We start from the raw sequence: 25214 nt of genomic DNA, 5'->3' as shown, positions 1-25214 counted from the left end.
TTTTAAAAACATATTATAAGACAATTTTAAGGATCACTGGCTTGTCCCCAACTGCCTAAACCCTTTCAATTTGAATATTTTGAAAATTTTGTATCTCGATTGTCATGTCCGTTGCGTCAGTTTCCGGCATTTCTTTTTTCACCGGTTCATTACGCATGCGCCGGAAACACATGTTGTAAACAATAACATAATGAGTTTCCTCCGTTTTTATGATGGGGCCGTGCCTGGCCAAAAACGGAAGGCCGATGACCCAAGTACATCACGCCAAAAAAAACTTAACACATGGAAAGCGTACGAGGAAAAGCGTGGTGACAGAAAATTCTGTGAAAAATGGAGAGAAGGTCGAGATTGGTTGACATTCAACAACAAAAATGAAACTGGCATGACTTGCTCATATTGCATTGAGCTGTATAAAAATGGGAACACATCTACACCTTCCAACTTAAAAGGACAGAATGCCTTTCTCACAGGCTGTACTAATATGCGGATTTCAACAATAGTCGAGCATGAACAATCTAAAGGGCATGTTAAAGCCTCTGAGGTATATAAAGCATCATCTAGCAATGCAGTTGAAGTCCGTCAGTCTCACTCTGCCAAGGCACTGTTATCTTTAAAATCAGTGGATAAAAACCGCCTATGTAATTTGTTTAGAAATGCTCATGCCATTGCTAAAAAAAATCGCCCTTTGAGCGATTATGTATGGCTTTGTGAAGTGGACAAAGCGAAGGGACTTGAAATAGGACAAACTTATATCAATGAAAAGGCCCCCCTGAAATTTATCCAATCTATAGCTGAGGTGGAAACTGCAAAAACTGCAACAATATTGAAACAGTCCAACTTTTTTTCCTTTATCATGGATGGTTCCACTGACATCAGCGGTGATGAGCAAGAGTCGGTATATATACAGTGTTCTCACAGAGGCAAAGTGACTGAGAGATTTCTTCACATTGGCTCACCACCTAGCACATGCTCAAAGGACCTGTACCAATACCTGATTCAAATTTTTGAATCAAATGGAATAGACAGAAGTATGTTCATGTATGGTAATAGTACTCCATTTTGTTTTAATTTAGCAAACATTAGTCTTTCATAATGGTTATAAATGTTAAGGTTTTTACGGACAATTTAGAAAACTTGCAATACTATTAAGTATTTATGGCTTCAAATATGAATGCTGTTTCTTAAAATCTTACCATTAACATGATTAATTGTTCGATTCTGGAAAAAATGTTGTTGCATGTTCAATCAATTCAATGCAAGAGACAGATGGCACTGACAAATGGAAAGGGGTCATTAAGTACTATAATGTACCAATGACCATTTGTCCCACTTTTGGTTTCCAATGGATAACTTTAGTATGTTTCCAAATTTCATCACAATGTTTCTTTCCACCAAACACAGATTAATTTAAGTAGTGTCATTCTGGAGTGATGTTCCTTTTTATGTTTTTGCCAGAAAGGGGGTGATCTGATTCTGTGTCTTCTTTTATTAAGAGTGAAAAAAAATTCTTTTCATTATGGTGTGTTCAGTTCAAACTTCCAAACTTAACTGCTTCATTGATTCCAACTTTTTTTTTTATTTTACAGAGAAGCTCATAGGCATGGGGTCTGATGGAGCATCGAATATGGTTGGCACAAAGTCTGGGTTGTTAGCTCTCATTAAAAAAGATCTGAATGGAGAGTTTTTCAATGTCCATTGTTTGTGTCATAGGCTTGAGCTGGCATTCCGGGATGTTTTCAAAAAATTCAAATTATATGATAAGCTCATGACTCTTCTGATTGGCCTTTATTATTTTTATAAAAAGTCCTACAACAACAAAAAAGGACTGCTGAACACATTCAGTGCACTAGAGATAAAAGGAATTTTGCCGCCACGAGTTACTGGTACCCGGTGGTTGCCACACCTTTCCAGAGGATTAGTTTCCCTTCTTCGCAATTTTAAGGCATATGAAGCCCACCTTAGCACACTAAGCCATGGTAACCCAAAAGCAGAAGGTCTATATAAGATCATGATGGGAAAAGACATCATTACATTTGTATTATTTCTACAAGTTTTATTGGAACCTCTGATGAAGTTGTCAATGAAACTTCAAAGAGGCAACATTACACTTGTTGACAGCATGCTCTGGATCAAAAGCACATCAGATCTAATTTCTGACCTTAAACCCAGGTAAATATTGATAATTTCATTTTTTTCTCATAGTCATATATGAAGTTTTATATTTTAAAATGCTAATAGATAAGAATAAAAGAAATTTTTCTTTTCAACATTACCTGAATGTACAGTAACACCATGCTAGCAGTAGCTGACTTTTCAATGTTATATGAAGTTAAGAGGAATGCTAAAATTTTAATAGTTGTGTATTTCTATATACTATTTAGTATTATTACAATTTTACAACATTTTTTCCCCAGAGAAAATGAAAATCTTTCTGAGGTTTTACAAACCGGTTATTACAAGGGCATAGCTTTGAGGCAGAGGGGCATGCAGAGGGGTAGTAGTCCTTCAAACAATTACATGGAGGAAATATTGTCAGGAGCTGTAAATGCTATGGAACAACGATTTAAATTGAACCAGGATGACAAAAGTCTCATAGATTGTACAAAAATCCTGAATTTAAAAGCATGGCCAGTTGAAGATGCTACCTTCGGAGGTTAAAACTGTTGAAATGATTTGTTTATTTTGATTAAAGCTTAAACAATTTTGTTTCAGAAAAAATGGTGTTATTTGCTGCTGCTTTGCTTGCCTGTTTCTTTTGTTGTTGTTGTTTTTGTTTATATTATGTCTTTATTATGATTATGTAATATGTTCTTTTTAAAATTATTTAGGGAGAATAAAAACATGTAATTTTGTGTGATAAAATACACTTACTTATAAATATATCTACTCTAAATAGAAATTTTTTATAAATATATCTACTCTAAATAGAAATTTTTTATAAATGTATCTACTCTAAATAGAAATTTTTTATAAATATATCTACTCTAAATATAATTTTGTTTATAAATATATCTACTCTAAATAGAAAATTTTAACACTTTTTGATTTTTCTCTAATCTTATAGAATTTGGTAAGGAAGAGGTCAGCTTTGTTTGTGATTTCTACAAAGGTCACTTGTCTGCTGCCAACAAAGATTTTGATGTTGACGATACATTGCTAGAATGGCAGTTGTTAAAAAAGCTTCTTAGTAACAGGTATATTTTCGTTTTAATGGCAGATCCAGATATTTATGTATATATAAGCACTGTAAACACATACTAAATTACCAACATAACCCCTCAAAAACTTTCCGCTGATGATCAGATCATGATTTCAATTTGAGGCCACCCAAAGTTGTCTGGTAAGTGGGTAGTTTCTGCTCTGTTGTGTGTTACGCTCTCATTCTATGTGTGTGTGTTGCATTTCAATTTGGTGATGTCCCCGTACCATTGCCCAATATCAATCATTTTCCTTAATTGATAAATCATTAACACTTCTATTTCTTATGTTCAGTACTAAAACAGTATGATCTTTTTATTTTGATATGACTTTTATAGCATCAAATTCTTTTTCAGATTTGAAAAACTGAGTACAATGGAATGGTCTGCTGTGATGATGAACCTTGATGATGATTTTAATAATATTATCAATGTTATAGACCTCCTGCTGAGTCTTCCCCCAACAAGTGTGTTATGTGAAACATCATTCAGTCAAATGAAGCTGATCAAAACCACAAGAAGGTCAAGCATGACAACAAAGACTTTAAACAGTCTTTTAACAGTGAAGCTGACATCACCTGACATATCAAACTTCAAAGCTGAGGAGTCAGTGGAACAATGGCTGGTAAATTTATAACCATATTATGCTCTCGTATTTTTAGCATCAACTTTAAAAAAAAAATATTATTTTAGACATGATCATTAAATCTATAGTAATCAATAATAATCTGTAGTTTGGCATATTTCTGAAAATAAAAGACTAAATGGTTTCAACTTAATGTTGATGTTTTAATTTTAACTAATGGTTACCCTTTACAGCTCAGTGAACTGGCTATATTGTACGTGTCATAGTCCTTATCAATTGTAAAAGAGTGCATGGTAACCTGGTATCTAAACTTTCATGACAATAATGCGCCATTTGTTCATGTGTGTTTAAGAAACATTTTCTCTTTATTGCAATAGGCAGCATCATTTAAACCAAAAGGTCACAGAAGGATTCACTATAATAGAAACTCTAACAACACAAGTCAAAAACAACAGGTCGAAACACAACAAGATGGCACATCTGAAGAAGCTGAAGCTGACCCTGTAGAACTTGAAGCTGAAGATAGCATCCAAGAAGAAACAATCATTGATTTAATAAACATTGTGTATGGAGATGAGGAGTGTGACAATGATTTTAGCTATGAAGCGCAGGATGAATCCATGAATTCAAACAAAATACTTGATTATGCCAAAGAGGAATAAATTTAAATAAAGTTTTAAAAAATGAAGTTTTATTTAATGTGATTAAACATGCAAAAGTGGAGTACATGATGGTAGTTTTGGTTACTTCATTTATCATAGTCAAAGCACTCAGAATGCAGGATTTTGCATCTTATTTTTCAAAATTTTTCTGGGGGGGCATGCCCCCAAACCCCCCTAGCGTGTTCGCAGCGCTTCGCGCTGCTCACCGGTGATAATAATTTGGTCCTGTAACAGAAATGAAGGTCCTGTAAAAAATATTTTTTAATGGACCTCATGACCTGTTAATACAATTTATGTTTGGCTGGGTCTGTTAACCTAGCATGAATTGAAATATATTGCCTAATTAGATCATGCAAATGTAGTCAGCATGGAATTAGATATATAAATTGGGTTTATAAATTTTGCTGGGTTCTGGAAAAAATCATTTGACATAAAATATACAAAAGAATCATATAGTTAATATGTAAACTTTATTTTGATTTCTTTTTACAGCTCTCATCATGTATTGAATGCTTGTATACAAAAGATATAATCTTCATCAATATATATATGTATTAAAGGATTAAATTTTAAATTTTTTTTTTACCTGAATTTCAACATCAAAGTGAAAAAGGGGTTATACTGCTTACTTCATCCCTGCATGCAGTATTTGCTACTTGACAAGATTCAACAAACAACAAATGATAATTTTGAAGATATCAAGAATATTTTCTATGAAGTTGAACACTTGACTCAATGCTTATTTTATATTTCACTGATCATAGTTATACTAAGGAAAAAATCCTTGCACCATATATATAAAACAAATACCAAATGTGCACAGCTTTTATATTTAAATGAATGCAGTATTTTCCATAAGACTTACATGCATGAGTTTGGAATATTTCATTAATTTAGTTAACCATTAAATTTATAAAAAAGTGCCCTTGAACAAACAATAGGAAAGATAAAAGTACAAGTTATCGTTTGGAACTAAGGAAGGTTGAGAGATGATACATAGTAAAAACATTTCATTGGATGCATGATATATCTCAATGTGGGGAGCAAAAAGTCCTAAATATTTTCTATGAATTTATAAATTCTTGTGATTTAAAGTTTGACAAATGAAGAAAAAAGTGAGAGTAGATATTCCGATTTAAGGAAAAGGTGCATGCAGATATTGCTAAGTTTCATATTTGAAATAAAACAGTTATATTTTTTTATAAAATTAATCCTGTTGCAAATTTCTTAACAATAAAAATATCGCAAAATTGAAAGTACCGTATCATTTAAAAACAAATCTAGATCCCCCAGTGCAATTTTTTTTAAATTTATTATGAGACTGATTTATGAAAGAATAATAATATGAAGACTTTTGATTTCTAGAAATATTTATTTTGAAATACATGTTTTAGGGGACTTTAATGCTTCATAGACAAGAACCTGCCATGATGCACCAAGGAGAGGTCCAGACCCTTTGTGAAGTGACAATGAAATATTATGGACCAAATCTTATACTGCCAAGAGACCAGAGAGACCCTACACAAGACATTGAAATAGAACAACAGCATTGTGGGGGAAATACACTTCCTGTTTTCAAGGAAAGAATAAAGCCTGGAGGTATTGAAATATTGAATACATAAAATTGAGAATGGAAATGGGGAACGTGTCAAAGAGACAACAACCCGACCATAGAAAAAAACAACAGCAGAAGGTCACCGATAGGTCTTCAATGTAGCACTATTCCCACACCAGGGGGCATCCTTTGATGTCTTCCTTTGATATAAAAATTTGGAGTAATTGCCAAAAAAAGAACTTTAAATCACAGCACAACCTTCAAAAATCAGCAAAACCCTATTATGTAGTATTGCTATAAAATACTCCTGGCAAGACAAACCTTAAGCTTTATGCTTAAAAATATAAAGGAAAATCATACAAGTATTACAGACAGCAACAAGTATTAACTACCATTGAATAGACAAAATTAAAGTTTCCAGACTAAAAAAAAAATCTTATTTGTTGTCAAATTGTTATGATTCTTTACCGCTTAATTTTGTCTAATGTATGTATTTGAAGTTGACATTTGTTTTCCACCAACCAATGACTAAGCAAGATATATTAGTTGCAGTGGTGGATCCAGGGAAGGTTCTTGGGGATGGAAACCCCCGCCCCCCCCATTTTTGGACGTTCAATGCATTTGAATGGGCACATATAGTTGGAACCCCCCTTTGTCCTGGGTTGGGAACCCCCCATATTAAAATGACTAGATCCACCCCTAAGTTGTCAGGGTGGTAACAAAAAAACAACGTTAAAAATTTTGATGATTATATTTTCAGATGAGTTTACCTTTATATCTAGAAGACATAGAGGATATCCTTTCAGTCTGTCTATATTTGTTGATGGTAGGATCAGTGCTCGTGTCAGTACATGTTGTGAATATGGCCATGCTAAAGGAGTTAGACTTGGCGGGAAAATGGGACAGTTCTGTCTGAAAAACATCACTGGTGCTACACCTTGCTACAAGTAAGAATATCTCACATATATTTATAGATTATTGATAGAGAGAGTGTTTCTCAGCTTTGATATCTTCGAAGGGCAACAGCCTTGAGATGAGATATGGCCGAGAAATGTACATCCTATAAACCATTGTTAATCTGTTTATCACTATTTTGAGGTTGTTGATGTTAACATAGACAACAGCATTTGCTGTTATATCTCATTCAAGAGAGAAGTATGATCAGAAAAATAATCACAAAAAAGATCAAAGGAAATATACACAAAATAGCAATAAAACGTGAATCATATTAAAAGGGGTCAGAACCACGACTGATTAAAAATTGGATATAAAAATATATGACAAATAGGGATTTTGGTCAAGAAGAGTTTTTAATGAAAAAAAATTTATCAGCACTTATAATGGGATCCTCATTTTTCTCTGTAGATGCAAGTTGAATGCTCAAGCTAGTCCACGTACATTGAAACGTCCTACTTCAAAGAAAAGACAACAGAAAGTAGAACAAATTAAAGAGGAAATAATTGTTGTAAGAAAAGAGCAGAAAAACAAGGAAGAAGGTAAATGTCACATTACTCCAAATATAGTCACATGATCTTCAAAATGGCTATTTTCTAGGGCACAATATAGACATACTCTTACATATATATGCCGTCACATCATCTTTAAAATGGCTATGTTCTAAAACATGTTATAGACATTACTCTAACATTTCCACATGATCTTCAAAATGACTATGTTTTCGGACACATTATAGACATTCTAGCACAACAAATGGATAGATGAGAACTTCTTTTTCAAAATGCACATGTTTCATACTTTCAAAAAAGCACTAAACTTTATTAGATGTTTGAAGAACTGAAAACTTTTGCACATTAGGATAACATATAGTACAGTTAATTCAGAAATGATTACGAGTTCTTTAAAGTAAATAGTGAGACCGTGTGAGTATGGCAATAATAAGGTTGTCATTCTGAATTTGATTCTTTAATCTGTCTGCAGATTTTCATATACTGTAAACCAACTTATTTTCGCGAGCGATTTTTTTTCGCGACTTTCGCGAGTAGAAAATTAACGTGAATATAAATTGTCGCGAATATGTAAAACTTAGATCTTTCCTTATTAAACTATATCCAGAAATTAGAAAATCGCGAAATTAAATAGCTGCGAAATAGTTTACAAAGAGTAAAACGCGAAATAAAGTATCCGCGAAAATAAGTTGGTTTACAGTAATCACAATAAATGATCTAAAAATTTTATCTTTTCTTCAAAAATCACATTGATGAATGAGGACATACTCTTCATCGCAGTAAAATTTTATCCAATTTGACGCCGACGCTGACAGTAGCAAAAAAAAAAACTGTTTGAAGGACATTATTTCCCACATATATTCACTCAATAATTTCTGAATTTACAGTATATAACTAACTTCATAAATTTGAATGAATTGATAGTTGTGTTTTTATGTGTGCAAATACTAATTTGTGGTGTTTAATTTTTCATTAGCACGAACATAAATATCTATATGAGTAATTTACCGTCAAACCTGCTATGAAGGTCACCTCTATCATACTAAATACTATACGGTCAGGTCATTACTTCCCACAGGTCCCACTGTTAAAATATCTATGCACTTTGAACCTCAATTCCAAGGTCATATCTCTTATAATCTGACCTTCTCTTGCCCCGAGGTAATCTTTACATGCAGCTTTGACTTAGTTAGAACTGAACGATTCAGATTGACCCTGATTTTAAGAAAGCTTTCAACTAACCTAGATTTTTGTTACTAACATGGATCATTTCAGAGGAAGCAGAAGACAATGTAGTTGTACCAGTAGAGGGCGCTGGTGATGATGACGACGATAAAGCAAGATCTCATAAAGCTTATATTAAAACTGACACAGATTCTGATCGCAGTGATAACAAAATTAATGATAATAAAAAACAGAATGGTACAAAATTCTCCATATTATAGGAATGCTAGTTGTGTTTCTCTGTTGTTTTATCAGGCTACAACCAGTTATTGTTTTGTCTTTTTTGGACCATAAGTCATTGTTCAATTATAATCATGTCTTTAATCAACCTTTTTTTTTGTTATATATAAATTGAATTTTTGTTAAAAGAAAATTAGTTGGGTGTTTTTGGTTAATTGACTTTATATTTATTTATCAAAAGTTTTAAAGTCAAATTGTTAATGCTTATAAAAATGGTAGAAATTTGTAATTTTGTCAATAGATAAGTTGAGTATTTATTGGTCATACATTTTGATTTGTTGTAGCCTGAGAATTTTTTTATCTGCATGGATTTTATTTTTGTTGTCCTATTTATTCTTGTTGACTTTACAGGCATGCTTATACTTTGCTAAAAGTAATATCAGATACTAATTTATTTATATGAGACTTGACAAATGCCTAAAATTTATTTTTCACTTAAAAAATTTCCAAGATTAGTAATAGATGAAATAGTTCCATTTTTTTTCAAGATTTTATTGTTTTAATCAATTAGAATAAGGAATTGGATAAAGTTTTAGCCAAAAAAACCTGTTTAAATTCAAGATAGATAATATGATAATTGCTTTTATTTCGGTAAACATTAATTTATACATCACTTAAATTGTCTCACAGTTAGACAGGGGAGACAACCCTTCCTCATATTACCATTTATTTGAGTCTAACTTGAACATGATTTGGAATGTTTTATTATACTAAAGTAATAAAATTGAGAAAAAAATATATGTTTTAGGATATCATAATGAAACAGAACAATGCTTGAATATTATGCATAACTCATTTATTGCAGTGCATTTAGCAAACAACAATCGATCATCTTGACTGAATTATTAGTATGAATGCATTTATTATTGAACATTTTTTAATTTGACTATATATATATCATATTCACCATAACATATTTATAAACATTGCATGATTTTATCACAATATAATATATAATAATTAATGTGCTGCATGTAGTAAGATTTTCATCAAATGAAGGCCGTACAGTTGGCGATATAATTGCTACCATCCACTTCATTTGAAATTTGGTGGATAGTTGTCTCGTTTTCAATCAAACCACATCTCCTTATTTTTATATTGTAATTTTCACAGATATTTGATAATTTCTCAATTTAAATTACCATATTTTGCAATTGTTGTAATTAATACATTTGATAAAAATTAAAATTAAGAATCGGTCAGTAAGAAAGATGGGTTTTAAAAAATGATATATCATCACTAAGAGAAATTAATAAATTCAATAAACTTAATTTTATGCATTGAGGAATATTTGAATTTATTTGTTTCAATGATGTTTTTAGCCCAAGCAGTGTAGAATTATTGAATGTTACAGGATGACTAATTACACTTGAATATGTTCTTTTTTGCAGAGGACAATTATGATGATGACTTTGAAGATGAAGAATCTGGCAGTAAGAAAGATAGCGGAACAGGTGAGTGCATGAGAATTGTCTCATTAGAATCAAGTCTACTAACAAGAGGAGAATGGGTGAGTACATGAGATTTGTCTCATAAGAAATGTCTAACAGAAGGAAGATCTACAAACAGGAAGAGAATTGGTAAGTACACAAGATTTGTCTCAAAAAGATCTGCAACTTTAGAATTATAAGGTAAACACATGAGAGTCTATATAAATGGTCTACAATAGGTAAATACTTGCAATTGTCTAGTAACTTGGTCTGACAGAAAAATATATGAGTTAACATGAGAATTAACTAACAAAGGAAAATAGATGAGAACATGAGATTTTTCTCATTAAAAGTATCTTGCAATTTGAAAACGAATGTCTTTAAGAAAGGTCTTACATCAGTACAACACCTGAGTTTGTAAAATAAATCTTGTTTGAATGACTCACAACTAAAAAACACATGAGCTCTCAACATTTGTCTCGTCAGAATGTTTTTTCTAGAGGTAACTATATAATATATATTTGAGAAAATACGAAGCTTAAACTTCATACAAAAAGATTGATACATTTTTTTCAAAGTTTATTTGTTAATTTAAGGATTAATTTAAAATTGAAATAATTTTTAAACAAAGTGTCACACAAAATAATCCGGTATTTTTAATCTGTAATTCAGTACAGTATATGTAATGTAAGATCATATTGTGTCAAATTCACATGTTGAGAATTAAATAATATAGTAGCTGAAAGATTTTTTTAGTGTTGAGCTTTTTTCAAAATATACTGTGTGACTGTAATTTATATATCCACTTTTAATATGTAAAAGATTGTCTGATATATGTACATAGCATAGAATCAAACCTAGCATTGAAGAATTTAAAAAAAACCTTCTAAATCTTTCCTTAAATGTAATATTAATCTTTTGTTTTTATATGAAATATTCTTGATTTTTTATAATTTAAAAATTGATGGTTGTAAGATTGGTAAAGGCTATTCCAGAAAAGAGATGTATTGAGGTTTTGTCAACACTTTTGTTAAACCACACCACCCATGAAGTTTTGATTTTATTTGTAACAGGAATGTATTTTTACCAACATAAAAAAACTCTTTAGGTACCCAACCCTATCCTCCTATACATGTTTTCTTTTCTTTCTGGAATAGCCCTAACATGATAATAGTCTTAATTAATAGATTAAAAAAATGCAAAAATTATGACTGTATATTTTTTAAATTCCAGATGATTGACTATAGAAGGGTTATTATTATTTTATATTTTTATTGTTTTTATATACATAAGTAGTTTAATTATTGTAAATGCCTATTTCATGTAATTTTTCACCACTTATATTCATTTTCAATCTTGAAAAAGGATATTTCATTGATAAAATGAAAAAAATGGGGGGGGGGGGGGGGGGGGCAACTTTCTATTGTGCCTTACCTAAATTAGTTATAGGGCAATATGTTTTCTGATCATCCTATCATATATTAGGTTTACATAAGGTTAAAGGTAGCCGGTGGTCACAGAAATATTTTGATATTTGATTAGTACTCAATCTTCATGCTGAGGGGCAGCCCAGACATGTAGAATTGCTCTCGGGCCTGTAAAAATCATATCTACAGGCCAACAGAATGTAACTAAAAAGTTTCAAAAATTGAGCTCTGGGCCTGTAGATTTTACAGTTCATCATGCAGACTGAGTACTCATGTTCATTATGAATTGAGATTTTAAAAGTTAATGAAGATTTTTTTTTTAAATGTGACATTGTGAGTAGGCTTAAGACAAATTCTTGTTTTGATAATATTATTAACATTGTGCTATACAAGTCCCCATTTTCCTAAAATTGTACAATTATTTGTTAGTAAATTTAAGTGTTCAGACTGTTAAAGTGTTTTAAAAAGAATTTAAAAAACATTTAAAATTTTCAATACCATATATCATTAGTGTTTAGAATTGTTGAAAAGGTTGAAAATGAATCATAAGTGCTTATAGAATATAGTAGTTTATTGTCTTATTTATTTATTTATTTTTTCCTACCATGTTTAATAATTATTCTCAATTTAACCAGATACCAGGATAAATATTCTGGACAGAGATGAAACAAATGGTGATTATTGAGTTGTCCCCCCTTAAGTTCACTTCCTGTGTCACATAAAATGTTTGACCTGTGGTCAGGGAAAACAAGTCTGTAACCTTATTATAGATTTTATAAATATTATATATAGTCACAGCTTATTCAGTTGAGTTATACAAGATTTTTCTATTTCTGCTTTTCACAAAATATAAATCCCATTTAACAAGAGTTGTGTCCCTTTTCAGCAATCAATTCTGATAAAAATTTGGACTGATATGCTTAAAACCACTTAAATTGCATTATTTTATTCGTAGTATTTATTTATCCAAGAACATATAGAAAAATCCATCCGATCGGGAAAATTCTTTACTCAGAAAAGCACTTTTATGCATACTGGCCCTGGTTCTAAAGTGGGTTAACGCTCTAAATCAATACCCCTGATTGTTATTAATTGCTGTAGTTGTAGAACTTTTCTCTCTTAGCACTAAAATATTCCTTTTGTGTTACCCCAATATTTCTATAAATAAATTGGATGACATATAAAACTTCTCATTCATATAATGTTTATTTAATTATTTGAATGTCCATGGAATTTATTTTACCCCACCTGCTGTTTCTTCCTCAAATTTAAAAAAAGAAAATGTGTTATGATTGCCAATGAGACAACTCTTTACAAGAGACCAAAATGACACAGAAATAAACAACTATAGGTCACTGTACAGCCTTTAATATTGAGCAAAGCCCAGACCACATAGTCAGCTATAAAAGGCCCCAAAATGACAGTGTAAAATAATTCATACGAGAAAACTAAAGGCCTTATTTAATTATTCTATGAAAAGGGGGATATAAATATGTTTTGTTAAAAGCTGAACTGTGCAAATCACTCAACTGAAAACCTGCTGTAATGTAAAAGCACGCAAGCATGTAGTTTTCCAAGTCGCTGGTTCAGGGAGATATTTAAAGCCAAAATTAGTCAGATAGTAAAACAAATTTAGTTTGCATGCTGCTTATTATTTTGTTATTTAAATTTATTCCATCTTTAAGATTGATATTGTACGTGTTTCCCTGACCACAGTGGCAAATGAAATCACTGCATGGTTGATGTGATATTTACAAATAATGACCTTGAACAACCTTGTTGGCTGCAGTATTTCAGGGTTGATAGGTCTCATGAAAGACCCCTTCATTTTGTTATAAAAAAATAATTGAGCGACAAAGCTTCTTTTCATTTATTGTTATTTGACATTTTATCGACAATTAATGTAGTAGGTTTTGTAAAATTTTGATTTTAAAATTTTGTCCAATTACAATATTACAATGCATTAATATTGTTTTTGACAGTTAAGGTCTGAAGTAAATGTTGACTTTTCTGAGAGAATAAAATCCCCTACAAATTTTGTCATTGCAGCCAAACAATCTTGTTCAAGATGAAATTGAAACCATGATATAATACAAAAGTAAAATAAGTGACATGTTCAACTGTGTAAGATGCATATAACTAATATATGATTATGATAAATCTTTAGATCGAGCCTACAGATTTTATAAACTATTAATCATTTTTACATTTTAGTATTCAGGTAATTTAAGTTGAAGGAATATTATTGACAATATCAATGATTATTGCAGATTTGTGTGTTTATGTGTGTACTACAGTTACATGTTTACATGTGTGTTGTGTATTTTATGTTCTGTCACCTTACTAGACTTTAACAGGATCACCATTTTACCTGTACTCATATGAATGACATGTGCCTTTCACCTATATATCACATGATATGTCACATGACCACCACCTCATCACCACAGATTTTGAATTTCAAGACTTGTTTCACAGGTTTGTATATTTTTGCCATATTAAGAGATGAAAAAGTAATTAAACAGAAAATACTGAAGTCCAAGGAAAAATAAAAACCGAAAGTCCCTTAAAAATCAAAAGCTCAAACTTGTTGTCCATTGTGATTAATTACAAATGATGAGTCTCCTCCTTTTGTAAATACAAATGAGGTTATATAAAAAGATGATGTTTATGACTGCCAATGAAACAAATCTCCACTAGAGACCAAATGACACAGACATTAACAACTATAGGTCACCGTACGGCCTTCAACAATGAGTAAAACCCATAACACATAGTCAGCTATAAAAGGCCCTGAAATGACAATGTAAACAATTTCCACCTACCATACAAGGGCTGTATAGCCAGTCAACTTCCATTTGTTGTTATAAAACAATTCAAACAAGAAAACTAATGTACAAAAAATAATTGCCTATGAGACAAGCTAGTATCTACCTGAGAACTAAGTATAAGGATTTCATAATGTTAACTTATAAAGAAAACAAACATAAAAACATTATCATTTAATTTACATAATCAACAAAACTGGATCATTATAAAGATTTTCGGAATACAAAATTAAAATGGTTTTAGTAGATGAGACAATTCAACTATCCCAACGAACTTGACAGAGACAGCACAGTAACCCAAAGACACAACAAAACTGTTAAGATATATTCAAACTGTCTCATTAATAACTCTTGTCTGTACTAAGTGTTAATGTTTTCAATAATTAATGAATTTAACAATGTCTTGAAATAATCTGTACTTAAAATTGAAACTTACATAAAAGATATAAAGTTTGATATATCTTTCAGAAAATGACCTTGACATTAGAGGTCATAGATGTGAAGAAGATGATGAAGATGATTGGTCAGATATAGAAGATGCAGAGGTCTCACCACCTAGAAAAGTTCATCAAATGAGGTCAAGTACACCAGTTGTTGGTTGGGATGAGGAAAAGGAAGAAGCTATAATTAGCAGAGAGGAGAATGTTGATGATGACGATGAAACTGATGGTAAGAGACACGTCCATTTTGATGAGGATGTTCAATGTATTGCAGCTTCAGACGAATCTGAAGACACGTTAGGTCAGAAAGAATCAGACAATGCCAAAGATAGGGACTTAAAGACAGAGAGAGATATCCAAACCAAAGTTCAAGAATTTTTAGAGGATAATGATACATGTGATGAGGTGTCAGAGATAGAGACTGACCTTGACTCTCCAAGGAGAAAACAAGAATCTAAAGGTCGTATGAAAAAGTCTTCAAGAGAAATTGAAAAGAATGGGATAACAAGAGAAGACAAATTAAAACGACTCCAGAAACAGGATAATGAGGTTTACAGTGATGATTTTGATTCTGTTACGTCATATGTAAGTGAATCAAGTACAAAGTCCACTGAGGTCATTAAAGGGGAAAGCACTGAAACGTTGTCTTCTGAATCCTCAACTCCAAAAACTGGTGAGTACAATGAACATAAAAACAAGACACCAGTCGATGTTGTATCACAAATGCACATGCATGTTAGTAAAGTGCACGAAGATGATTTGCATGAAAATACTGAAGTGAAAGAAGAAAAAAGTGTAGTGGTGGAAGAAAAGGGAGATAATTATGAAATAAGACAGGAAAGTGACGGAGAGGAAGACTCTAGCATGGAGTTTAGGAAAGGAGGACCAATGTCTATTACATTTAGTGAAATGGACATCATTGGGCCTCTTGCAACTCTTCTGGTGAAAGTAAGGAGAAGGAGACGTGAAAAGTCGGAAAAACGATCAAGAAAGCAGATGTTGATTATGATTGATGAAAGTGAAACAGATAGTTCTGATAAACCGGCTGACCATACTCCTATAGATACAACCAGTAAAGCAAGCGATAAACTAGCTGACCAAACTCCTGGAGATACTACAAGTAAAGAAAGCGATAAACCAGTTAATGATAGTTCTGTCAATGCTATAAGTAAAGCTAGCGATAAACAAGTTGACCATACACCAGTTGATGCTACAAGTAATGCAAGTGTAAAGGAAGGTAAAACAGATGACGATGTTCAGGATGACAAAACAGGAAGTAAATCAGAAGTAAAAGGTCAGATAATAAAGAACGATGGTTTTAAATCTGAAACTGAAACTGACAGTAAGGCTGAGAATTCTGATAAAATAATTTGCCAAGGAAGACTAAAGCCAATATCTAAACCTAAATCAAGAACAACTAAAAAATCTCATAGGTCACAGCACTCGGACTCCTCTTTATCAAGTGTATCAAGTTTAAACGGATCTTCAAAGGGTACATGTAGAACTTGTCGAAGAGAAAAGGTCATTGTTGTCAAACCAGCACAAGCTACGAAGGAAACATCAATGTCAGAGGTTGAAGTTGAGACGGTTATGAAACACAAAATTAAACCAAAAAAAGAATTAATTAGTGATCATTTTGATGCTGACATAGTCACAACACCTACTGTTAGCATTAGCAAAGAAATCGTTGTCCCACAGCAGAATAGCAATGTAAGATTTGTTAAACCTAGCTATTTACAGCGAGAGTATGATGATGATGATGGATATGACCAAGTACGTATGAAAAAGATGGAAGAGAAAGAGAAGAAGAAGGACCCTACAGATGAGGATATTCTACGACAGTTAATTCAGAGTACATTTGATGAGTCATATGAAGTGGATGATGACATAAGTGTTATAGATATTGATGATGACGAGCCATCGATTACTGAAAAACTTAGCACCACTGATAAATTATCAGAGAGCTTTGCACAGACAGTCCACCTGAAAAAGGACAATGTAAATGATGACACTAACAGTCCAAGTAAAACGTTGACTACAAAGACCACCAAGCAAATTAAGTTGGATAACGGCCCCAATTTAGAGGTTATTGGTACAAAGTCCAAATTGTGTACTGAATTGACTGATGAAATTGAAGAGATCAAATTGGATGATGATAATAATGAATCTGAAAACCAAACAAACAAAACTTCAACCATTGGTAAGAAGACTGATGATGAACAAAGTACTACTAAAGACCATAAGGAAGAAACAACTACATCCATGGACCAGGAAGTGAAACTTGTTGCTGAAAAGTCTTACAGTATCAAATTTAAAGCAGATAGTATTGACGAAATAAATTTAGTGGATGATAAGACTGGAAACCAAAAAGATGAAAATTCTGTAAGCCAGAAAAATGAGAAAATTGCTACAATTGATCAAACCATACACATAACAGCTGATAGTTCTATCACAGTGAAACTAGAGGCCGAAGTGTTCAAGGCAACACAAGGAAGATCTGAGGTACCTCAGGTAATGGCATCAGCTGATTTCTTTGATGAAAAATTTGTAGATGAGAAGCAGAACGTTTATTTGGAGAAGATTCAGTCTGTACAAAAAACAGAAACTCCTAATGGGGAGATAACTTCACAAGATGAACGACAGAGTAATGTTACCTTTATTGAAGTATCTGTGGCTGATCCTGAAGATGCAGGTCAAGCTAAATCAGATGTTAAACCTGTGGATAATGAAGTGACAGACATGTTAGATGGAAATGATGCTGTTGGTCAAGAATTGTGGACTGTACCCAGACCTATGAAATACGTTACTATGTTAGAGGAAAGAGAAAGTCCAATAGATAACAGCAATATTCCTGTAGCCAGTAGTTACAAGACTTTGTTAGAAGGAGATGCATATATTGAAAAGGAGAAGAAATCTGAACCCAAAGAACCAGTGGAAAACAGTGAAACTGGAAGCCAAATAGTGATACATGATGCTGAAGAAAATTTGGTTGGTGCAGACCATAAAGAAAAGGGGGAAAACACTAATACAAAACAATTTATATATCAGAAATATTCTGTAGAGAATCAAGCAGATACTGTAGTAATGGAATCGGTTACTAGTAAACCAAAATCTTCTGTTGCATTTGAAGAGGATAATTTGTCAATATCTTCAGCCATTGTTGGGGAATATGTTCAAACTATTATAGCAGAAGCTAAAAAAATAGAAGAGGCACACACTGTGATGAATGATCATGTACAGACCATTATGTCTGAAGCTAAGAAACTAGAGGAAATTCAGGTCAAATCATCTGTAAACGATGACATAAAATCTAATGAGATCACTGAAAGAAAAAAAGAGGAAATTCAGGTCAAAACATCTGTAAATGATGATAAGCAATCGGATGAGATCAATGAAAAGAAAACAGAGAGATTAGAGGAAATTGAGATAAAATCATCTACTCCAGATGAAATGAAATCTAAAGGAATCAATGAAAGGAAAATAGAGAATTTAGAGGAAATAGAGATAAAATCATCTAATCCTGATGAAATAAAATCAGATGAAATAGGTGAAAGGAAAAAAGAAACAAATGAAAATAAGGCAACAGTAACTTTTGATGAAAGAAAAGTTGATTCATCTAAAGGCAATGATGCAATGATAGTTGTAGATGAAGTCAAGGTAGATGAAACAGATAAAGTGTCCACTACAAGTGAAACTGACCTATGTTCAGTATCCTCAAGTGTCATAGAAAGTTACGTCAACCATGTGTTAACAACAGCCACAGAACAAACTGTTACTTATAAAGATGTAAGTGAACAGACAAACAAGAAAGATATGGTTGTGCCTTTAGCTGTTGACATCAAACCAGATGTCTTGCTACAGGAAGCAGATAGTGTAAAAGATACACCAGGAGAAACAATGCCTGCTACTGAAATAAAAGTACCTGAACCAGAACTAAAGATAAGTACAAAAGACGAGCAAAATGAAATATCTACAGCCATATCAAGTTCTGAAACAAGCCCCAATTCAGATTTTACTACTGATTATAATAAAGATACCATTGCACAGCAAAAAACAGTGTCTGAGGCTACTACAGATGAAGATTTGAGGTGCAAAGTTGAGCAGCAATCAGTTATAAGTCCAAAGTTGGAATCTGATAGTCTGCCAAATACTGATTCAACTGATAAATTACAAGAGAATGATGATTCAACTGCTGATACTGTGTCCTTGACATCTGTCTCCTCTAGTGTTGTCTTGGAATATGTGGGGAATGTACTGGAAACTGTTAAGGGAGAGCTAACTACAAATCAGAAGGTAGAATTAAACCAGTCACCAGACTTGCAAAAGGAAAGCCGATCAACTTTACTCACTCAAAAAGATATGCAAAGGTCAATCGTTGTTCAATCAGAAATAAAGTCACAAGTTGAAGATGGAAAGACATTGGAGGTTGATCATTCAATTAAAGAGGAACAGGATGATGGGAGCAAACTAGTCAACCAATCAAAACTGATGTCACAAGTTAAAAATGGAAAGACACAGGAGGTTGACCAATCAAATAAAGACAAACATGAAGATGTGGTAGAAAAAGTTATCCATCCAGAAATGATTTTACAAGAAGATGGAAAGGAATCAAAAAGAGACAAACATAATGATGTAGAAGAATCTTCAGTTTCTTCTTCTGTTGTAATGGAGTATGTAAATTGTATTGTACATAACATCAAAGAAGATTTAAGTAAAATAAATAACAAAGAGGAAAGAGAAAGTCCTAAAGTAGAACAGGAAGTGGGACGTAATGCAGCTGAAAAAGAGGCTGTTGTGCCTGAAACACCAAGAACAGATCCAGAGGGACAGGAATCGGCTATGTCTGCCCCGGAATCACTTAAAAACATCAGTCGTGCAGCTATACAGAAAGATACACAATCAGAAGAGTCAAGTTATAACAATGAAACCAAAGAAAGTCCATCATCTATATCTACAGAACAGAATGAGAAGAAAGAAACAATTGTTGCGGTAGCTGAAATACATATAAAGCAGGACACATCTAAAGGATGTGAAAATGTCAAAGTATCTGAAAATAGCACAAATCAAACGTCTGATGTTTGTATTGTGGGAAAGGAACCAATTTCTCCAGCTAGTAATAAAATTTCTGATGAAACAGTTATAACTGTCGATGGTAATAACTATTCAGAAGAAATAAAACCAGAAAAAGAAAGTAAAAAAATATTGAAAACAGAAACTGAAGAAAAACATACAGAAGGAACTGAACCTAAAAATGAAAGTTCAAAAATATTAAAAACAGAAACCAGTCAAGTAACTTCAAAACAGATAGACAAAAAGATTTTACCTGATGACAAAATGATAACTGAAGCTGTTAATGAACATATATATAGTGATGATAGTGATGAAATGAGAGCTGTAGAAGTGGCTGCGTTAGAAACTGGCATGGTGGGAAGTCTGGCAGCCATTATACACCTGGACTCTAGTTCTAATGAGTCTGTTAGTGGTGCTACTTCGCCAGTGGATAACAAGAGTGTTTCTGACATTAACGGTGTAATCAAAGAGGAGAATCAACTCAAACTAGTGGAGAAAAATCATGAAGATATTGTTAAAGGAAAAGCTGAAGAAACGTGTAGTTCTGAAATGAAAATTGTGGAAAAACCAACCACTGATACTAAATCAGCAGATACACTAACCAGTGAAACTAAAACAGTAGATACACCAATCACTGAAACAAAAACAGTAGATACAACAATCACTGACACAAAACCACTTGATACACCAATTATTGAAAGTAAACAAATCGATACACCAACCGCTGCAACAAAACCAGTAGAAACATCAATCACTGAAACAAAATCAGTATATAAACAAACCACTGAAACTAAACCAGTTGATACACCAACCACTGAAACTGAACCAGTTGAATCACAAACCACTGAAAGTAAACCAGTTGATACACCAACCACTGAAACTAAACAAGTAGATACACCAACCACTGAAACAAAATCAGTAGAACCACCAACCATTGAAACTAAACCAGTTGATACACCAACCACTGAAACTGAACCAGTTGAATCACAAACCACTGAAAGTAAACCAGTTGATACACCAACCACTGAAACTAAACAAGTAGATACACCAACCACTGAAACAAAATCAGTAGAACCACCAACCATTGAAACTAAACAAGTAGAAACGCCAACCACTGAATCAAAATCAGTAGAAACATCAACCACTGAATCTAAACCAGTAGAAACCCCAGCTTCTGAAATAAAACCAACAGATACACCAATTATTGAAACTACACCAGTTGATGCATCAACCCCTGAAACTAAACCTAAAGATACATCAGCTGCTGCAACTAAACCAGTAGAAACACCAACCACTGATATTAAAACAGAAGATAAACCAACAATGGAAACTAAACTAGTAGAAACACCAACCAGTGAAACTAAACCAATAGATGCACCAACCTCTGAAACAAAACAAGTAGGAAAACCAACCACTGAAACTAAACCAGTAGATACACCAACCACTGAAACAAAAACAGTAGAGAAACCAACCACTGAAATAAAACCAGAAGTTACACTAATCGGCGAAACTAAACCAGTAGAAACACCAACCAGTGACACTAAACCAATAGATGCACCAACCTCTGAAACAAAACAAGTAGGAAAACCAACCACTGAAACTAAACCAGTAGATACACCAACCACTGAAACAAAAACAGTAGAAAAACCAACCACTGAAATAAAACCAGAAGTTACACTAATCGCTGAAACTAAACCAGTAGAAACACCAACCAGTGAAACTAAACCAATAGATGTACCAACCTCTGAAACAAAACAAGTAGGAAAACCAACCACTGAAACTAAACCACTAGATACACCAACCACTGAAACAAAAACAGTAGAGAAACCAACCACTGAAACAAAATCAGTAGTAAAATTAACTGCTGAAACAAAACCAGTAGATACACCAACCACTGAAACAAAAGCAGTAGAGAAACCAACCACTGAAACAAAATCAGTAGTAAAATCAACTGCTGAAACAAAACCAGTAGATACACCAGCCACTGAAACTAAACCAGTTGATACACCAACTATTGAAACTAAACCAGTTGATACACCAACCACTGAAACTAAACCAGTACATACACCAGCAACTGAAACTAAACCAATAGAAACACCAATCACTGAAACCAAACAAGTTGAAACACCAACCACTGAAACTAAACCAGTAGATACACCATTCACTGAAACAAAACTATTAGAAAGACCAACCTCTGAAACAAAACCAGAAGTTACACTAATTGCTGAAATTGAACCAGTAGAAACTTCAACCACTGAACCTAAACAAGTAGATACGCCAACCTCTGACACAAAACCAGTAGAAGCACTAACCACTAAAGCAAAATCAGTAGAAACACCAACCACTGAAACTATACCAGTAGTTACACCAGCCACTGAAACTAAACCAGTTGATATACCAACCACTAAAACCAAACCAGTAGAAACACCAACCACTGAAACAAAACCAGTTGATACACCAACAACTGAAATTAAACCAGAACACATACCAAGCACTCAGACTAAACCAATAGATAAACCAACCACTGAAACTAAACTGGTAGATACAAATACCACTGATAATAAGCCAGAACTTGCACAAAACACTGAAATCAAACTAGCATTTACAACTGAAAGCAATTCACAAATCATTGATACGAAAACTGCAGAGAGACCTGTGACTGAATCAAAACCAGTAGATTCTGGTAATATTGACTCAAATATTCTTGATGCTGAAAAAATAGGAATTGTTGAAGTACCAGATGTTCCAGCTAATATCAAACCAGTTTCTGAACAGGGAACTACTACATCAACTGGTAACATTGTAGAATCAACTATTGTTGAGGTAGGGAAAATAGGAATTACTGCAGTACCAGAAGTATCAGCAAATGTGGATCCAAACCATGAAAAGGAAACCAGTCCATCACCTGGTCACATTAATTCAGTTATAGTTGATGCTGGAAAAATTGGAATAGTTGCAGTACCAGATGTTCCTGATATCAAAGAACCAGTTTCTGAACAGGACAACAGTTCACACATCATTGATTCTGTTGTTGTAGAGGCAGGCAAAGTGGGAATCATTGCAGTACCAGTTGCATCAGAAAATGCAGAACCAGTTCAAGCGCAAGAATCCAGTAGTCAAACTGGCTCCTCTGTTGAAGCTGCATTAACTGAGGCAGGAAAAGTGATAGGTAGTGTTGTACACTTAAATGCAGATGATATTTCTGAAACTGCTGTGAATGAACAGACAGTTCACAGTGTTATTGAGAATATTGTCATTAGTTCTGAGAAAATAGCTGCTGGGGTGATTCATATTGATGAAATAAAGAAGGATGTACCAAATACTAAAGAGAAAGAGCAGTCAAAAGATATAACTGTTGATCTCTCTCATACTGATTTGACCTGCAGAGAAAATGAAACAGTCCAGCCTGTTCAATGCTCTACACCTAAAACACAACAAAATAATCCTTTTGAAACCAAAACTGACACTGCCATACAAAACAATACAGTTGAACAGGTGAACTCTGGAAACTGGACTGTAGATATTGCAGAAGTTAATGATGGGCAGGAAGTAAATCCAGATACAAAAGGGGAAATAACTCATGTACCTGATATTGTTGTGACCTGTCCAAATAATCCACCAAATGAGGACTGTATTGTACAAATTTCAGATCAAAAACAAGTAAAGACGAAAACTTCTGAAAATACACAGAACACTTCAAATGTTTCAAAACAAAAGGATTTACAAGATTTGCCATTAAGTGTTGCTAAAGAAGAACAAACCGAAACAATTGATAACAAACCACAACAGACTAATCAAAAACAAGAATCTGAAGAAAAAATTATGACAGAAACATCTGAACCTGACGTTAAACATGAAAATTCAGGCTCTGATATGGTAAATTCAGAACAAACGGATAAAATTAGTTTAGAGACAAATGAAAATTTAGAGATTAAGAATGCTTTACCCAATGGGTTGGAGATTAAAGATGATGCCTCTGTTGGGTTAGAGATTAAAGATACTGCAACCAAAGAGTTAAAATCATTGGAAGATAAAGAAGTTTCAGCCATCTTAAATGAAATTGATGATAATCTAAACAGTGGTGAGAAGAAGATATTAACTGAAGTTTTAAAAGAAAACTTCCAATACAATGATGAACAGAAAGAAGAGATGAACATATTGACAAAGAAAGACATTGAGGCGTTATTGGAAAGTGATGCTGAGTTAATGATTGACAAACAGACTCTGAAAGATATTAAGTCTGCTGCTTATGATGTTGATGTCATGTCTACCATTTCTGAAGTGACAACTGACTCTGTCACACAAAGTGTTCCAAAATAAATACTGAAAGAACAAATGGATAATTTTTGTGACTTAAACACAAGATGATACTGTGGATTCATTGATATTCGTTGGATACCAATTTTACATGGATTTCGTGGGGAAATGTGTACAATGTAATTAAATTTTCAAAGTAAGAAATTTTTCTATTGACTTGTATGCTGACCTCGGCAAAACAACAAAATTTAATAGTTTTATTTCATCCACACAAATTGGTACTCACAAAATTAAATGAATCCACAGTTAGCTTTTTAGACTTAGTTATCAGAAATCAACTTTTAGTCAGTGTTGTAATATTGATTTTCCTAGATGTTGTTATCTTGAATTTTATCACAAATAAAATCTTGAACTCTATATTTTGAATTTCAAGTGCACCCACTTGATCGAGTAAAATCATTTTGCATTTCTTTAAAGTTTATTAACTCTCTGCAATTTTTGTTGAAACTTTCATATTGTTTTATTTTTTTGTATATTTAACTGTAGTTGTCTATAAAGCACAAGTTGAACATGTCACATAATTATTTTATTTTTGTTTATATTTCTTTGAATATTTCTCTGTATATATTATTATATTAGATTTTTGTTTAATTTGAAATAAGTTTCAACTGAAGGGAAAATAGATATAGTTTAGTTGTATTTCAGATTTTACAAAATTTGTATGCTTTAGCTGTGAACAATTCTGTTTTCTTGATTTGATATATTAAGGGGTCACCAGATTTTAGTTTGCTGTCTAAATCATAAGTTGAGGGATGTATAAAACTCACGAAAA

General features: G+C 32.9%; 3 protein-coding genes across 3 annotated transcripts in view; all 3 read left to right on the top strand.

The window, feature by feature from the left end:
• Positions 1–25214, top strand: part of LOC139497388 (titin homolog) — a 61820-nt gene that overhangs the window by 16364 nt on the left and 20242 nt on the right. Inside the window, exons 9-14 of the mRNA XM_071285601.1 lie at positions 5840–6044; positions 6761–6947; positions 7366–7496; positions 8742–8888; positions 10322–10440; positions 15065–24431. Of these exons, the coding sequence (XP_071141702.1) occupies positions 5840–6044; positions 6761–6947; positions 7366–7496; positions 8742–8888; positions 10322–10440; positions 15065–24431 (10156 nt within the window). The remainder of the gene's footprint in view (positions 1–5839; positions 6045–6760; positions 6948–7365; positions 7497–8741; positions 8889–10321; positions 10441–15064; positions 24432–25214) is intronic.
• Positions 25–2300, top strand: LOC139499659 (zinc finger protein 862-like). Its single transcript, XM_071288412.1, has 2 exons — positions 25–1028; positions 1587–2300. Exons 1-2 carry the CDS (start codon positions 191–193, stop codon positions 2171–2173), a joined length of 1425 nt encoding a protein of 474 aa, XP_071144513.1. The 5' UTR covers positions 25–190; the 3' UTR covers positions 2174–2300.
• Positions 3061–4578, top strand: LOC139499661 (uncharacterized). The gene is made up of 3 exons (XM_071288414.1): positions 3061–3194; positions 3555–3822; positions 4161–4578. The coding sequence occupies exons 2-3, from the start codon at positions 3574–3576 to the stop codon at positions 4443–4445; spliced, it is 534 nt and encodes a 177-aa protein (XP_071144515.1). The 5' UTR covers positions 3061–3194; positions 3555–3573; the 3' UTR covers positions 4446–4578.

The sequence above is a fragment of the Mytilus edulis genome, chromosome 12, assembly GCF_963676685.1.
Source record: "Mytilus edulis chromosome 12, xbMytEdul2.2, whole genome shotgun sequence".
NCBI classification, from domain to species: domain Eukaryota; kingdom Metazoa; phylum Mollusca; class Bivalvia; order Mytilida; family Mytilidae; genus Mytilus; species Mytilus edulis.
The sequence above is the reverse complement of the archived record's forward strand: the minus strand, read 5'-3'. Positions and strand labels throughout refer to the sequence as shown.

Bases quoted from the DNA above. Each gene is read 5' to 3' on its own strand.
- LOC139499659 (XM_071288412.1), top strand. From the start codon at position 191: ATGAGTTTCCTCCGTTTTTATGATGGGGCCGTGCCTGGCCAAAAACGG. The intron at 1,029-1,586 runs GTATGTTCATGT...TTTATTTTACAG, and splicing joins ATCAAATGGAATAGACAGAA to AGAAGCTCATAGGCATGGGG.
- LOC139499661 (XM_071288414.1), top strand. From the start codon at position 3,574: ATGGAATGGTCTGCTGTGATGATGAACCTTGATGATGATTTTAATAAT. The intron at 3,823-4,160 runs GTAAATTTATAA...TTATTGCAATAG, and splicing joins AGTCAGTGGAACAATGGCTG to GCAGCATCATTTAAACCAAA.